Consider the following 18259-nt stretch of genomic DNA (forward strand, 5'->3'; position numbering starts at 1 on the left):
TGTTAACATAATCAGTAACAGAAGACAACTGTTCTTTCTTTTCTTCTTTTTTTTTTAAAAGTGTCTTAATAGGCTGAATTTATTTCTGTTCCAAAAATGTAACCCTCCTTTCCATACTAGATAATTTTCAATGATATCTGCAGATGGAGCCGGTGTGTGTGTTGTTGCTGATGTGTATTGAAAAATTTCAGTTAGTGCACGGCAGCCTCTGAAATAGGGCAGGGAAGCCTTTGGAAATGACAGTGGCATTTGCAGATGTTGGGAAAGTTAATCTTACTACAAAGACAATCTTTGCTGAGGGAATTGTGGGTATGATTGTTGCAGATATTGGGGAGAAAGAAATGTGGGAGATGAATGACATTTGCCCTGAAGTCTGTATGTGAGCATGAGCTTTGAACAGGAGGTTAAGGAGAAAGTATAGATGAATGCATATTGCATTTATAAAATATGTTTTAGTCTTTCAAAAGAACAGCTCAAATAAGGCAGCTTATCCTCAGTTTAAGTAACCACTTAAGGTTAGACCAGCTCTTGATGGAAGATATTTGTTGTTGTAACAGAAAAGCTATCTATTCATAAAGCATCCAAATGATATTTTCTCTCTTTAGATATCTTTTTATTTTGGTGGTGACATCTCTTCATGGAAGTGGATCACAGTGGAAATGCATTCATTGAGAGGGGCTGAGACTGCCAGAACTCATTTCACAAAGCTGTCGTAGGCTAAACTCAAACCTAGGTCCCAGAGGGTCCCACTTAAGTGTTGACCTAAAAACAAATGTGCCAGTTGGCTAGAGCATGTATTCTAAAGTTGCAGCAGAAGGGAATAAGCTTGACTGACTTCTGTCCCTGTAGAGTTTATATCTGCAAATGCAGAAGGAGAAGCAAAACATTTATTAGCCTTAAAATGATTCTAATTTTAATAACTGGTCTCTAAGTAGGAAGCTTTAAATTGAGCGATTCTTTAGGCTTTTGTGCACTAAGGGGTGCATCTGTGCATACGTGTGTGTGTATTGCTGAATTCCTCTAAAGTGCAAGTGTTTCTGAATAATAAGTCTTGAGAATTCCCTCCCCTCCCTTTTCTTTCCTTCAGCATTGTACTTAAAGCAGAGTCAGACACTACCCTTATTTTAAAACAAACAGGTCTGTAAACTTTATGTGCAGCATTTAAATACTCATGTTAAAATTCAGATCCAATGCCCACATTTCCCTGAGTGCTGTCAGTTTTATGAGATGAAACTGAGAGCTTGAGCTGAACAACTAATAGTATGCGATGTGCACATGCTGCCTTCCAACAAGTGTTTAATGATGTTGGGGTCAGTTTGCAACAGTTAAGACAATTATTTCTTTTTCTGAACTGCTTATAACCTGGTGATCTCCTAACTACTTTTATTGATCTTGCAAAATATCTTGGAAAATGAAGTGGCAATGGGAGTTATTAGATTCAGAGCATTCGGCAATGGCTAAAATCCATAAAGTCCTTTTATTTAATTAGCATCCCTTTTTGGTGTGTAAATTTGCAGGCTACTCCTCTATTTGGAAGTAACTACCCAAGTTGCTTGTGAATGTAATTCGTCATACAAGGATCGCAGTCAGGATACATGCAGCGCTTTTGCACAGCAAATATATTTTTGCCTTCAGAATGTGTTTTTTTTCTTTTTTAAAATTAATCTGGTTTCCCTCTGTAATATAATTCCCTTAAAAATAAATTCTGCCCTTTACCCCTGTCAAAGAAATTCCTCGGTTTTGATCACGAGCCACATAGCATGAGGAAGACTTCCTGACATGGGTCATTTCCAGTTTCTGCTTGCGGGTCCGTCTGTGTTTGAATAGTTGAAGGGCAGGGTGCATCAGTGCGGACCCAAGGATGTAGAAAGATGATGAGAGCCCTGACCTTGGTTGTGGGCAGCAAGAACGCCTGCGCTTTGTGCACAGTGGCAACGGATGGCTGTGCCCACATCACTGTAGGGTGCTGAGAGAGGATTTAAGAGTGGTTTAAAGTGGAATCACCCTCCTCCTCCTCACCCCTTCCCCATTCTAATATGAATTTAGTGTTAGCATGGTTTAGTTTCTCTCCTTTCAAGTAGTTGTGCATGATCCTAATCAATTGCAATGCTAAATAGAGTGGGTTCACAGATACCACCTCTGTGTTGCTGTGGACAAGAAGCCTCATCCTGGTTAGTCACCCACTTGGCTAAAGAGCATAACATCTTAAAATGTGCTTGCAGAATCTCCTGTTATTATATGAGTTTGTCCTTGTTTTCTAAAATGACTTGTTTCAGTCTTAGGTCTCTCAAATATCTAAAAGGAAAGATGAGGTGGCCAAAGCAGAAAAGGGAAAAGTGGTGAAACACTTGCATTCCTTTTGCTGGAATGTACACAACCATTTTTCTTCTGCATTTCACTTGTTGTACTGTGGTTCCCAAGGAAAAACAAAGTTAAGTGCCAGCTTGCTTTATTAGGGAAGACAGATTGTTTTACTTCTGTCTTTTGAAGGAAGCTTTTAGTAAAGTGGGCAAAAAGTCAGGAGTAGTTAAAGCTACTCCGCTCCTCCTCAGGAGGAAAAGTTCTAGACTTCGCATTATCTCACTCCGCGCTGGTCATCTGCAGAACTGAGGTGGCGCAGCGAGCTGTGTGGCTTTTCTGCGCACAGGGGATGGCGGTGAGACCGCACATTTCTTCCAGTTTAGAATTTTCAACTGGGCTCAGGACTGCTGCTCTGAGGCTAGAGCTATCCCACTATCCCCAAAATGCTTGTGAGCATGTCAAACAGACAAAGCTCTCCTTGTGCAATATTTAGGTTTTACAATAGTTAGTTTCCAGTTTTCTATGATCTGGCAAATACAGGAACTTTATCGGGTTTGTCTTAAGTCATACACAAGTTCAAAGCGTGTGCAGCATTTTGACCCAGGGTATAATCTTTCCAGGGCTTGCTTTGTGTCAAATAGTGTGGTGGTGGAGTATTGGAGTGGGTTGTAAAATCAAGATTAATTTCATGTTTATGTAAATCAAATTTGTTAGTCTCTTAATTCTGGTAATTTCCTGTGAAACACTGTAGTTAACAGTGAAAAGAAGTTCCTGCACACTCTTTGATTTGATTTTTCTTTTCATTGAAAACTAATTGCATAGGTGGTTTATCCTTTCTTACAATGATCAAAGTGGCTTCAATAGCTGTGATAAATTGACAAACCTAACGTTGAAGCATGGAGGAATTGCTTGAGTAAGAAATGGAGCTGCATTTGTGGGAGTAGAAGGGAAATTCTCCTTTCATCGAGATTAGAAAAAAATTAAGGAAAAAGCCTCTTTTGCTTATTTAGCAATAAAATCTACAGTGTGCTGCAGGCTCGTGCCAAATATGTTTCTTCTCATCATTACCACAGAACCTATCTTGATTTTTTTTTTTTCTTTTTAAAGGTTCTCTTCTTAGATGCCTGACGTCACGGTCTTGATTTTCTTTCAGACCCTAACTGTAAACTAGAAGACAAGGCAGAAGATGGAGAAGTGCTAGACTGTAAGAAAAGGCCGGATGAAGGGGAGGAGTTAGAAGAAGAAGCTGTGCACAGCTGTGACAGCTGCCTCCAGGTGTTTGAGTCACTGAGTGATATCACAGAACACAAGATTAATCAATGTCAACTGACAGGTAAACAATACTTATCACTTTGTGGCTTTGCGCACTGTTCTATTTCTGATTCCCATCCTCTGCTTCTGATTTCCCTCCTCCTTTCTCAGTTATTTTACTCCTGCACTTGAATGCTTGGGTGAGACCTTTATAAACAGATTCTGGGACAGGATTATACTGTAAATGGGGCACTATAAATTTTCTTCATACCGAATGATGTATGGATAATTACTGCATTGTCACTGTATTTAAAGTGTCCGTTAGTTGTTTCTGCCTGGCTGCTGTGTCTATTTTCTAGATTCATACTGTACAGCTTTCCATACTTCACTTATACATGTATTTTCCTAAGTCACTTGTGAACGCAGAGGGTATTTGTAAGTGGGGTTTAAGTACAGCTGCATAATGAATGAATTTGCACAATGGTGTGTTGCAGGTCTGGGCTGGATGTTGCGTTAGTCTAATCTGTTAACTACAGATGACTGTACAGTAAAGAGTAACTGAAAGTTGAGAGGAATGAAGCAAGTTGTTAGAGGAGAAAATAAAATCTCAGCTTTAGTCAAGGGGTAGAACTGACTGCTGATCAGATACTACTGAATCGAGCAGAGCTGGGTGAACGGACCTGTAGCCAACCCAGGTTCCTCTTTGAAATGATTGTAGACAGCCCCCTCACCTAGGAAATCACATGAAATCTGCTGAAGTAGTTTTGCCCTTCAGTTTTAGTAGGTCTTTTGATGGTATAGACTGTAGGTCCAAATAGACTCAGCATCAACAGAAACGCATTTTTATTAGATGGTACTTTAGTTTTAGCCTCCACAGTGTAAAATGTATTTATTGGGCAGTGCAGTTATGTTAAAAACCTTTCTTTATTATGACTTTGTAAACAAGGAAAACCATCCTTCCCATTTGGGAATGCTTTTGGAAAGTGTGCATGTGCTCATGTTTGGAGAGCTTTCTGAGTTATTTTTGGTTCCAGGAGATCCATAGGCTAAGTCCTGGCAGGATCACATAAAAGTCAAGTAGCAGTACTGCTCTTGAGGACGAAGTATGAAAAGAAGGTGAGCAGAAGAAGAATAAGTGGGCAGGAGCAGAAGGAAAGTTGAGGAAGTAGTGTGAATTTGTTAAATGGTTTTAATCCCAACTTCAAATTATGGAAGATGAAAATCTGCTGCAGCAAGAAACATTTACTTTTATTAATATATCGCTTTGCCTTTTCTTGCCTGTAAAATGTTTTTCTAACTTCAGATAGAGTCAGTTCTGCCATTCCCTAATCACTCCTACAAAATTCTGGAATGTACTTGTCTATATTGCTCATGGTTTCTGGCAGTATGGATATTCTCTCTTGACTTTAAAAAACTTAATATTTTTCTCTCCTTTTCTTCATACATTTCTTCTTCCTTTTGCTCTTTCTGTGTTGAAAAATTAGTGGCTTTATCTTGTCTCTTGCTTTCCTCTCCCAGAAAGCATTCCCCCTGCCTGAATCCTCTGGATCTCCCCTTTACTGCCTCAGATCCCATTTATTCATCCCTGTTTTTTCACCTTGATCTGATATGGCTGTTTCTCCTTTCTGGTTAGTTAGTTGCTGCCCCCCTCCCCACTTCTACCAAGTGGTTTCTCTGCTTCAAAGCTGCAAGCAGAATGCACTGAACTGTGCGTGCACAGTTGGGTTGAGAAACTGAGGAAAAGCAGGTGGGGGGAACAGTAAATAGGAAGAGTCCCAGAGCACTGCTCCTGAACACAGCAGTTCTTGCTGAGAGTTGTGTTGCTAAATGAGAGTGAAAACAAGTATGCTGGATTAATCAACTTGGGGTGCACGTGTAAAGGCAGGAGTATATGTATGATGTCAGAGGATGGGGGAATAAAAATTAATCTTGAAGGTAATTAAGTTCCTAAAAATACGTTTGTTTCTCTTTCAAGGAAACTTGTGATAGTGAATGGGTAGAGATTGGACTGTTTGAAAGCTAATGAAGTGAATAAAAACCTAGACTGCACATCCTTCTGGACTACCAAGTTGACAAAAAGCCAACTGTCCTCTGTTTCTAATATAAATGATCAAAATACACCCTTAAGTTGAGAGAGGGGCCTGGATGGAATGGTCAGAGTTGAGGATTTCTTCTTTCTCCAGCAAAAAAATACTAAACAGGTGGTTAGTGAGGTGAATTCAATGCAGGGTCCTAAGCTGCATGTATGGCCTAACACTAAGGAACATTTTTCATAGCATTTATGAAAACCTCATCCTTTTAGATTATTTTTAGTTAATCAGTGACAAACATTGACAGACAAGCAGCTTACCTTTCTATTCTGAAGCACAATATATATTTGACAAAAATAAAGTTTGCTTTTAGCATTTTAGGCAAGCTCCCTGGACTCTTGCCTTTCTCTTGGACTTCCAGCAGTGCCTTTGGGTGCCACGCTCAGATTCAAAGTTTTCAAAAAAAGTATTACCATGGAGGGGCAGTTGCACCTCCCTTTCTCATCACAGTCTTCTGACATGACAGGGTGTTACGTAATACAGGTTGCCTCCTTGTGGAGGAGTCCCAGTGAAACTAGTAGATGCTCTAAGGTATTTGTCTGTCACTAAGTTGTTAATGAAAGGCAAGAGGTTTACAAAATTGAATTTCTTCTATTATATTCTGTTGTTTGGGTCAACTGTGTTTTCTCTGGAGGAGGGCAGAGTGTATCACCTATCCTGAGTTTTCCAGTCTGGGCCTCATCTCAGGTACTGAAGAGTTACCTAAGTTGTCCATTATGTAAAAATGACAGTGTTTCTGAAGTTCACATTGCGGCTTGTCTGGATTTCACTGAGCCTTGGAGGTGCTCTGTGAGATTCATAGGGAGCTGCCCTGCAAGAATTTGTGAACTGTGCATGATGACACAGTTATAGGGTCTTTTTCCATACAGTTATACTCAGTAAAATCAACAGTTACGTTGATGGAACAAACAGGATGACAAAACAATGGCTTGAGACAACCCTTTAGTAAGACCCTGAGTAGGAGACATGAGAGTTGAGTGTCATAGTGTTTTGACTGCCCTTAATTCTGCCAACCTTGTAACATGCTTGAGAATGGGGCTTGCCACTGTAGGTTCTCAAATTGATACTGGGGCTTCTAGTTTTTGCATTTGAAAATGTTAGATGTGTTCTTCTGAAGCTTTGACACTTTAGTGGAAGGAGTAAAATTGCTTTATTGAATCTTCATTCTGCACTCTCAACCAAAGACAGGAATGGGGAGAAGGGAGCTGGTTTATTAAACAGTGGTTCCAATCTCTCGAAGTGTCAGTCACCCCCACCTATTCAGAGGATAGTGGAAGATGAGAGTTACTTACAACTCTGTGAGATTTAGCTCTTAGGATCTTGAATTGCTGTTCTCTTGCAGATTTTTTCAAAGGAGAAGAAAAAAGTTCTCCCCAACTGGTTCCTTCCTGTAATCTGTTGTTTGAATTGAACTCGTGTTCTTTTTCTAGAGGAGGACATAGCTGCTCTTTTATCCTAATGTGTGCGCTATTGATCTTTTCAATTTGGGTCTGATCCAATATCCATTGAAGTCAATGAAAAGATTCCCATTGACTTCAGTGGGGGATGGAACAGGCCCTTCATGAGCTATTTAGTAGTATTTTTTGCTATCATCCAAAATTCTTGTACTGAAGCTTTCTCTGCAAAGGTGATGATTTATTTATGTTAATTGCTGACAATTCCTGTGATGTTTGTGGAATACAGATAATGGATAAATGGGGGGAAAAGTCCAAAAAAATTCTTTGCAATACTTGTAACCACAGGCAGATAAGATGCTGAACTATATTAATTTAGTCATTACAAAAGATTGGCAATAAAAATATGGATTTAATAGTGTTTCTCTCTGATGTTAATGCTTTTCTCACTCTATCCTTCCTGCAGCATTTCCATTTAATAACTCATAAGCCACTTGCACATTGTCATCCTCTAAGTTGTGTATATAAGTAAAGCATCCAATTAGCATGGTTATGAACTTGATGTCCCTCTAGTATATGTCAGTTTGGATCTCACTGCAGAGAAACACGCATGCAGGATCAAATGTGGTGCACTACTGATAAACTCTCAACTGCACCTTCTCTCCTTCTTGTGCCAACAGGAAAAGAAAGTTAACCATTTGCAATGCTGCTATATATGCTGTTGGTGGGGCACAATTTGTCAGACACTTTCCCTAATCTTCTCCTGCTTCACTTATAATCTCTTCTCCCTGCACAGTGCTTTCTGCTGTTTATTTCACCTTTCAGTCCTCAGGGATTGTACTCTATGACGTCTCCCCTGTATACGTGAGAACTGCCTCTCCTGAGGCAGAACTGCTGGCTGACCCTGTGTTCAGAGGCATTCAGCTCAAGCTTGGTTCTCTTGAAGATCCTGTAGGTCGCTTTGTCATCAGAAGTCTCAGTCGTAACCAGAGTAATACTAGAAGAGGGAGCATCCTATGGTGCTGCCTTGCTTGCAGTCAAATATGCAGTGAACATGCCAGTCCAGTTGGCTGAGTTGTTGAATAACTCAACAGCTATGGACATGCTGGTACACAAGACTGCCATTCTTCACCTGAGTGTCAGTAGACCTAGTGCGTGTTACATGACTTCCCTACTAGCCCCATTGTCTTCACAGGCTGTAAAACTTGTCTGAAAATAGGCTACTGAATCATATGCAGTCCTAGATTCAAGGCTAAGGGTGTTCTGAGGTGAAAGACATGAGGTATTTCTCCATTGGGGATATTTATTTTACCTTTAGGTGATTAGGTAGACTTAGTTTTATGCTTTGGGCTCTAGCTTAGTGCTAGAGCTTTGACAGTTTGAATAAGTATGTCAGGTAGAGCTGAGAGCCATTCATGTTATCCCTTAAGTTGTTTCTGATGTTGAAAAGGTTACTGGCTATAACTGTGTGTCCCCTGCCAATGAGGAGATGCAGTCCTGCTTTCTAGCCCTGCTCAGAGATTCCTCTCGCATGCTATCTGAAAATAATTCCAGCAGATATATTGGGGACCAGTTGTTCTGAGTGCTGCTCTCCATCAGCACTGGAGTATCACTAGGCTGGGAACTTCTAGCTAAGTCAGTATTTCTGTGTTTCCAATTATGACCAAAGTTAATTTTCATGGATGTCATCCTCCTGTGTGGTTGAGAAACACCTTCTTGCATGTCTAGAAATAAGAGGTTGTGCTACCTAACAGCTTCACAGACAGCATGCACCATGAGTGATCATGGACTTACCAAATGGGAGGTAATAGAGATTCTACTGTAATGGTTTCCTTCTCTTGCCTCTTTTCTCTTCTTCCTAGTGCCCAGGAATCTTTCATCTTTCTGAATGAGTTGGTAATGCCAGGACCATCTCCTTCACTAGAAGACTTGAAAACTTTCCAGGGGATTTTGTCCCAAAGGATGTATGCTGTGCACAGTGAGACTACAAGATAAATCTTGTGAGCACTTGGCGTTGTCATGCTTTGATATCCTAGCTAGAATTGCCCTTCCTGCTAGCAAAAGAATCCTAGAGCTAGCCAAATATATTGCAGATCTTGCCATTGTTTTTTCAGTTTCCACTATCTATGTGGAAAAAAGATACATGGCAAGGGTCCTTGGTCATTTCTGCAGCACAGAGAAAAATCTGAGCTTCATAAAAGTGCTTCTGAGGACAAGGACCCTAAGAAGTTAAACCTATGATGCACCAAAAGCATATTCATCTGCCTCATTGCAGTTAGTGGCACACTGCCAAGCACTGTTTGCCAAGTACAGTTACTTCACTTGAGAGAGTCACCCTGTTTCTCTTGAGAATTCCTGCACCAAGGACTACATATGGATTTTACATTAAACAGTTATTGAATGAAAGACAAACAGTGCTTGGACTGCGGACTTGAGCTTAGGCCTTTTTCCTTAGAGGGCTTCCCAGTTGCTGTACTACAAAGACATGCTTCTGCTTTTCCATTTGCTTTGGACCACAAACTTCTGACTTCTTTTCCACAAAATGACATTTTGTTTGACTGGGACAGTGGAAAGCAGACCCTCTCCTCCAGTTTCCTGTCCCAGCCAACACACATGGTAGTTCAATGCATTTCTTTGAGTTTGCAAGTTGTGGACTCACATCCTTTCAGAATTACGTGGTCCAGGACCCATATCTACAACTTCAAATCCTTGATATTTGGGGAAAAAGGGGGAATAGGGTGGTAACTACAGCGTCTGTCTCCAAAGATCATAATTTTGAATTCAGTGGACTTGGATGGAAGATTTATATGCATTACAGAATGGACAAGGCCTGCTAAATTAGCAATTTGGAGAATCTGCCATACAGAACTTCATATGCAAAACTGTGTGCTTCTAGGGAGGATAGATGAAGGTCTTGATAATTGTGTTCTTAGATTTTCGTATCAAAATTCTGTAAAATACTTCTGTGGGTAGCTTGGTATTGCTCAGATGTGGAGGCAACTTGTATATGCTGGAGCTGAAAGCTGTGAAAGTAGGCTGCATAGCCTTCTTGCTGTTCTTCAAAGCCCCTGTGCTTACCTTGAGAGACAGTAGATCCATGATGAACAGCCAACATGGGCAAGGAGGCATAAACTCCTCCCCCTTTTGCTTGGAAACCATTAATCTCTGCTCTTGAGATTGTTAATCAGTCATAAAACCAGTAGATCTTCACCTCCTGGGTGTTTTAAAAGCAGCCTGTTGCACTTCCTGAGTTGACTGGCAGTGACCTCTTGTAAATGAAAGCAGCTGATATCTGTGTCACGGAACTGTTATTCTTGACTCGGGGAACCCCCGTAATAAACCTGTTCATAAGCATTAATTGTAAATGCCAGAACTCTTGTTCTGTTTGGAGGTGGGAGAGGAAGCAAGGGGCTTTGAGTGCTTCCTGTATATCTTTCATTGATTTTTTTTCCCTCAATTTTGCTTCCTATTTTCCTCTTATTCTAGCCTGATTTTCCATCACTAAAATAGGCAGGTGATTCTTTCAGCACATACCGGCAAGGATAGCTTTGGTTGGCTTATCTCCTGTATATGTTCACCAAGGACTTTACACCGTGTGAACCTGGACTCCCAACATAACTGCAAGATACCGGATCAGACCCGGTGTCCCTGCACCAGTGAGGAAACCATTGCCTCTCTGAGTACCATGGACAGAGACGCCTCCTTGCTGGCCCAGGAAGTCCTGGTCTGCAGCAGAAACCACTCAAGTGGAGAACTGTAGTTCTCTCATTGGCAAAGGGGTTTGGTGTAGGCAGCCCCACTGCAGGGGTTACTAGGTCTAGTTCTTGGTACAACTGTCTCTCAACTGTCTTTTATGTTTAAATAATCTAGCATCATGTATGGGGCTGTAGGCCTCATCTTGCAGCAATGCATGCCTTACTGGGCAAACGGAGTATGGCAGCAGAGTTTGGCCAAAGTGCTGTTACGTGCACAAGGTATCCACTCCTGTCTGGAACATGAATCCAATCATCCTGGGACTTGGGCATCACACATTTGAACCATGCTTCTGATCACTTCTGCTCAAAGTTTCTCAAGTAAATACTCTTTCACTGAAGATAAGGAGTGAATATTGAGGTCAACAGTACACTGTTTTACAGGTTAAAAGACCCCATGTGCCTGTCATCCAGAGCCTGTTTTTCAGCATATTCTCAGAAGTTTATGTAAACAATATACCTTACTTCAGTGTCTTCTTCCCAAGTCATGCTCAGCAGTAGGATTTATGGTCATAGTCCTAAGCTATACTAGAGGACATGTCTATGTGGTGCTTTTTTGACATAGGGCTGTGAAAGCATCAATTAGACATACCTGTCGTGCCATTGTGGGTGAGTGCAATAGCATTAGGCTCTGGGAGAGGCCATGATACATTATAAATAGTTCCTCTTCTGGCTTTGGTATTTTGTAGTTACCAGCCTAGCTCTACGTCATTGTCCCTATCTCTAAGCACTGACTTGCCCAGCTCCCTAGCTTTTTCAGACTTAGTTCAAGTGCCTCCCTGGCACTCTGTTGAAAATCTGCCCTAGCTAGATCCAGAACTTTGCTTTATTACATTGACAGTCTGTTGCTCCATTTATTTATAGCCACTGCTGGGTGTTCTAAAGGTCAAGCCGTTTCCTCACAGAACATTTCCAAATGGGCAGTACAGGGTATCTCTCTGTGTTACCGTTTGGCTACTGTGTCTTTCCCATTGAATATTAACTTTGCTCTCCCAGTGCTTGAGTGACATCTCCCGCCTGTTTCAGAAGAGGGTCCAATTTCTGAGATCTGCCAGGTGATGACATGAGGTAATCCACTGACCTTTATCAGGCATTGTGTGGAGGACATAACTGCCAGAGCTCATTCCAGTTTTGGGAGCGCAGTACTATAATCACTATTTGATCTATGCAGCTGAAATTCCTAATGCTCATTGTCCAAGGAAGACGGTTGCCTGCAGGGGAGAAAAGGGAGGCGGCAGGGGGAATCATCAACGCTGGCACATATGTGAAGAAGAAAAAATAGTCATTACTTACCCTATGATAACTATGCTGCTTCCAATTACTGTTGTAATCAATATGGATCCTGTGGCCAAGCTTGTCTTGCTTTTCACAGTCCTCAGTAATACAGACTTTGAATTGTAAAGCTGCTGCTGATACAGGGTCATAGCTACCCTGACCTTTACCCAGTACAATGGGAATTCATGTGTATGATTCTAATAGACACACTATTAAAAATAAAATAATGGTTGTCTTGCATGTATGCACATATATACACCTACAGTCCATATTGACTACAGTGTTTCAGAGAATCAGTTACTGTAGAGTAAATACCTGTTGTTTATTCTATGCCTCTATTTTACTGGAATATTTATAATACGTTGTCAGTGTGTTACAAAATGGGTCTTGTTGCCATGACAAATTAGTCTTTTTAAGTGGTGAATTTCCTGCACCTTCTAAAATAATTTTCTTGAAATACTTGCTGTTTTTATTATTGGTGCTTGCTTTAATTACCATTTAGAAATGAACGGAATGGGAGGTACAACAGATTATCATTACTTATATGTTCAGCAGTTAAATTCATAGCTTGAAAGCCAAATGTAACAAAATGCCCCACAGCTCTTTAACACTTTGCTTAATACAGTTGTAGAAGAACCTTAATTCGTGTTTATACAATCAGCTGTAGAGTGTTAAGGCTTCCGGGTGATGTGGTGGTTCACTAACACACCACCTATATGGGCTCAGTTTATCCTCTCAAGCATCATCTGGAGGGTGTAAAAAACCCGCTTTTTATGAAAAAAGAGAACTGTTGGAGGGGAAAGGTCCTTAAAGACATTCCAGTCCCTGCCTGGTCTTGGCGTAATAACCTGTCTGAGATGGTTGTAAAATCACTTCTGCTTCCATACTGTGGCTCTGTTAGTTAGAGGGAATAGGGTTAAGACAAAGAGAAAGCACATCTTAATTCACCCAGGGTATTCTGAGCTATACCTTGTGCTTTTTGAGAAAGACACCTATTGTATTGAATACTCTGTTGTGGAAATCCACTGTTATGTTCAGACAGTTTAGCCCTGGCACAGGGTGCTGCACCTACGGAAAACTGGAACTTGCAGTCCCTTTTACTAAAGCTCCTCTGTTTTTTACAAGACACCAGATATGCCATTAATTCCAACTGTTCTTCCAAAATGGCTGATAGTTGAGGCAAACTCTTTCTTAACGTGAACCTTTAATATTCCTAATTTTATATCCCTGTACTTGTACTAAGAGGTCACAGTCCTTAGCTGGGGATATCATTTGGGAATGCTGTAATGTAACTGAGATCTATGACCTCTTAATAAGCATCAGGAGAAAGAGATGGGGATCATTCTACAACATGCCCTGGGGGTACTTTCCCTTCAAGAAGACAAGCTGGAACTGTTCAACTTTTTTCTTTCTTTCAGTTTTTTACCTTCAGGGGGAAATTGATCGATTTGGAGATGATTATTCCATAATCTCTGAATTTTTCTCTTCTACACTGCAATGGGAACTCCTTGAAGTTTAAAGGGGTTGTGTCTCCTGTGTGCACTGTGGAATGAACCCAAGGAGTTTATGGGGACAACAGTTCTCTTAGCACAGTTAGTGTAATAGTAAGCAAGTTTGGAGCTAAAATACCAGGAGGGTCTGTGGACAGAAAAGGGTAAATTTGTTATTAAATTTGGCTGACTAAGCATGATCACTTCTCTCGATGGATGCTTCATTTGGGATTTATTTTTAGGGGAGGAAAGTGGGGTTTTCCCAGAAATGTGGATGTATTAAAGACATGGTAGAACTGAGAGTTATCATGGTGAATTGAAGCAAACTAGAGAAGGTGAACTGGCAGTTGACTTCAAAAAACTGAAACTTGACAAAGAGTATTTGACACAGATTTAATGGCATGAAATGCTGGAACTTTATTTGTGAAATTCTGGGTTAAATTTACTCTTGATAATGTTATTAAAATCATGTTAAGTTTATACATGTACAAGTAAAGTGATTTAATATTTTTGTCTGTAATATTTCTGAAGCACATAAAATGCAGTAAATTATTTTGCCTGTATGTAAATGAGGAGAGCATGCTTTCAGGACAGGGAGTGAACTGGAATGCTTCAAATGTCTTTCGAAATAGAACTCTAAGTAAGATAGTGCCATGGATTGGCACTTAGTCGATATGTATAATATATAGGAATTCATTTTAAATTTCATAAAAATACCTGTCACTGGTTTATTACCTCCCTCACCGTGACCAGAGCTGGTGTCTCTCGTTTGTTTTACTGCTGGATCCCAGCAGGAAGTGCAGTCTAATGACTGAAGGAAGGTTGGGTGACTCATGCGGGGGAGGCTGGAGAAGGGTCAAGTTTTTCAAGTACTTTGCAAACCTTCTACCAGCTGTAAAAGCAAAGCATAGGGAAATGAAACGGCAGTTGCTAATTTACCTTTCTCTGACAAATGTAGGCTTCAGCATGAGTGCATAACACATCAGTTTTATGCACTCAGTACATAAATTAACATCAATAATTTTTCATATGTATGCATTTATTTCTCACTGCTATTATATGACTTCAGTACATGGCCAGAAGTGATGCTTGTATTTTTGCAAAAGAGTGAACGTGTTTGATCTTTCCTGTAAATTCAGTTTCTAAGCAACATATCCATTGTCCTGAACTATTTTGATATGTCAATAACCGTAGGTTTCTCTATGATTCTAATTATTCTTCTAAACTGCATTTGAAATACTTTAAACAGTTTTAATATTTGCTTTTTCTGTCATGTTATGATTAGAATATTTTGCATTACAGGACAATCTCTCCTTCACTAGGTATCTGTGTAGCTGACTGGAGAATGTTTTTCAATTTATGTCCATCAGTTGTTGGCTGCAATCTTTGCTTCACTGAAACCAATGGAAATGTCATTATTATGTTCGTTGAGGGCAGGATTTCTACTAGTGAGTTCAAATTCTCATTTGATTGTTTTTTGCTCTCAGGATTCTTCTCTGTGGCACTCAGACCTCTGCCTTTCCAACACTCTTTATCATTTCAAAATAGTCAGCACTAAACAAACTTATTTCCAAATAGCACTTCCCAAACAACTGACAGGTTGTGGTATTAACCCTATAGTTGCAAGCAGTTTCCCACGGCAGGTTAGTTGGAAAGTAGAAAAGCTTCCCCTGTCTGGCATGACACCAGGTGCTCTCAAAAGCAAAGGCTGAGAAAATGGAAGAATGCAGTTTATCCATTAAAATTAGATTCTGCCTCTGTTGTGACCCTCTCCACCTGTCATTTTCTTTGATTCTCTCTTGTCATTTGGTACGCTTATTCTACTTTTCTGTCCTTGTTATCTTTATACTTTCCATTCTCTTACTGAGTGTTTCTGGAGGTGTGCTTTTATTTCTGTTGCCTTTTCCACTATCAGCAGGTCAGGTATCCCTGCAGTTCTCCCTTTGACTGAGAAGGGTGGATATGGTTTTCTCTAGTGCTGAAGTATCCCACTGCTGCTCTCCTTCTTGTCTGTTCTCCTTCCTTTTTCACTCTTCACTTTTCTACTGTTTGTCTCTGTTCCCTTTTTGCCTTTGGGTCTCCAGAATAGTGCTACTATTCCTGTTGAGTACTTCAGCAAGAATAGCAGACTGAAATTCTCTCAATATACTTAGTCTCATTCTACAGCCTCTGCTGGACTTGATGATGCTTTTTACAGGAACCAAGAACATAGATGCAATGTCAAGTCTACAACCCATCTTGTTATTTGCAGAGTCATCCATTGCATCAGTCTCATTCTTGATTTGATCACTTTTTGATAATTTTTAAAATGCTCCAGCTTTTGTGTAATGTTTTTTATTTTATACCATAGTGGATACCGCTGAAAATATCTCAAGAAGTTCCCAAGTGGTAGGAACATTTAACCCTCATAGCATGGGGCAAAAGAGCATTTGGTATTCCACAGAGCTTAGATTTTCTCAATGCAGGCATGGCTGGCCCTGATTTATTGTTGAGGGTGAGTTGTGTATACTGAGTTGGTTTCATGAAAGGCTATTGCCTTTTGTATTGCATTTCAGTTATTGGACAGTGCCTAAAGTGCTTAAAAATTACGTGTGTAGTTCTCCTCTATGGGCATGGAAAGAGGCCCAATACAAATGAAAGGCTAAATTCTACCTATTGCAAAATTTATAGGCTTGGATATGAAATCAAAGAGAATCTCTGTATGCTGCGAGTCCCATAGATTTTTTTCATACAATGTTTTTGAAAATGCACCTCAGTTAGTGGATCTGATGCTGTGAGGGTGGTGAAAGGGGCTAGCAGATGTAACTGATTAATAAATACATGTTCAGTGTGTCAGTATTGTTCTTTGCATGCGGGACAAACCTTATATTTGATATGCCTGTAAGAATTGCACAATGCCTTTCATTCTCTATGCTCCAAATCTTTTTTGCAACTATTTATCTACAATACCATGAAATGTAGCCAGCTTTGCAGAAGACAGCAGCTAAGACCCATGAGACATAGTGGGGGGAGACTCTGGCCAAGAATACTGTGGCAAACCTCCTGCTCTTGTGAAAAATGCCACAGGATCTCTGCTGTCCACAAAAAGCAGATTGCACTGCAACTTTTAAGATGCGAATGGGTGGATTATTCCACACATGCATTGCCAAAAAATGGCTGATGCTTTGTTTTTCAGGTGAGTAGTACTCATGGGAGTTCCATGTTTCAAAATGGTATGACTCTTCTTTGTCACTCCTTCGTTTCAGAGGTAACTGACAGCACAAGCTCTTTTACCACACACAGAGGGAGGCTGGTCCTGATAACCCAGCCATAGCTGTAGAAACTGTTCCGCATGCAAGGGCTGTCAGTCCCACGTGGTTCTGAATCATGGGGTCGAGGAAGCGGCTCAGGGTAGTGTTTAACCCTAAAGTCGTATCCTGGCCCTCCCTTTTCTCCTTACCTCTGTTCTCTGGGAGCTCTAGCACAATATTTTGACTTGTGAGCCCAGAGGGTTGACTGTGTGGCAGACACTTAAGGTAATTACGGGCTTACTTATACATTTTACTGTCAAATTACGTAATTTTCAATAGAGGGCATAATGTATGCTTTCTAATATATGCTCGTTGAGGCTTGGGGTTCTGCCTCTTATTAGATAGCTTAAAAATCAAACCACGTGTTGTAACAGACCCCACTACAATTGCCATAAAATGCGTGCAGCATTCCTCCCTTTCCTTCCATAACATTCTAGGATGTATAAATACAGGACGCTCTGTAGAAGAAAAGTTTGGATTTGAAATCTTTTAGTGTAATATGTGGAATGTGTTTACTAAACTGTGGAAGCTATTAGGGGTACAGGAAACGTTGTGTATTTAGGTAGTCAGTATGCTCTTAGTGAATTGAGACATGGAATAATCATTCTTCCATCAGCCAAGTGTAGTAAATGTGGTTTGCAATCCAAATGTTATTTGCATAGTTTATAGGCTTGCCAGCTATTCTCTTAACAATGAAGTATATAGTTTTATCAGAACTACATGCCTGCTTCTGAGGAGGGGGAATAGGAAGAGCAGAGAACGACATCTTTTACAAACAAATGAAAACCAAAATTAATTATTTTGCTGTTGACTAAAAATAAGTTTTGATTACACATTGCAATTGCATTTGGTGACACTGGAACTGAAGAAATTTTACTTTGTATAAAAATGGTTCTTAACATTTCCTCTATTCCTATGGAAGTGTCTTTTTTTGGATGGAAAAGAGACACATTTTTCAGCAAGCATCTTTTTCTATAAAAAGATGTTGCAACTTTTGACTGGCTCTAAGTTGTTCATTATAGTATTGTCTTTCTCCTTTCTTATACATTGCTTAAAATGCTGGATAAAAGATTCTTCTTTCTTACTGCTTCTCAATAAGCAGTTAAATCAGAATGAAAGAGGAGTCACTGTGAGTTAATTAGATTGCATATTAGCTTTAGGGACATGGCTCCAATATAGAACTCTTTAGTTGCCTTTTGTATAATAGTGGTTGCCTGTAAAGGTGTTGTATGTTAAAATTCCAATATAATTACATTGTATGTTTCAATTAAAAATATGCTTTGCAATTACCATTTTTGTTAGCATTTCATCTATGAGAAACATGGACAGTTGTCTTTTTTTTTCCTCAAGAAACTACATCATCTCCTGGATCCAGAAAGTATCTGTTTTTGTACAGGGATAGCTAGTCTACACTGG

At 40.1% G+C, this 18259-nt stretch overlaps 1 protein-coding gene across 4 annotated transcripts in view; it reads left to right on the plus strand.

Moving 5' to 3' along the window:
- ZNF521 (zinc finger protein 521) overlaps positions 1-18259 on the plus strand; it is a 232599-nt gene that overhangs the window by 20805 nt on the left and 193535 nt on the right. For all 4 annotated transcript variants that reach the window (XR_012672352.1, XM_075141937.1, XM_075141936.1 and 1 more), the window contains one exon: positions 3455-3634. Coding sequence is in view for 2 of the 4 variants with exons in the window: in XM_075141937.1 (XP_074998038.1) it covers positions 3455-3634 (180 nt within the window). In the remaining 2 variants the exon portion in view is untranslated. The remainder of the gene's footprint in view (positions 1-3454; positions 3635-18259) is intronic.

The sequence above is a fragment of the Calonectris borealis genome, chromosome 2 (assembly GCF_964195595.1).
Source record: "Calonectris borealis chromosome 2, bCalBor7.hap1.2, whole genome shotgun sequence".
Classification (NCBI taxonomy): domain Eukaryota; kingdom Metazoa; phylum Chordata; class Aves; order Procellariiformes; family Procellariidae; genus Calonectris; species Calonectris borealis.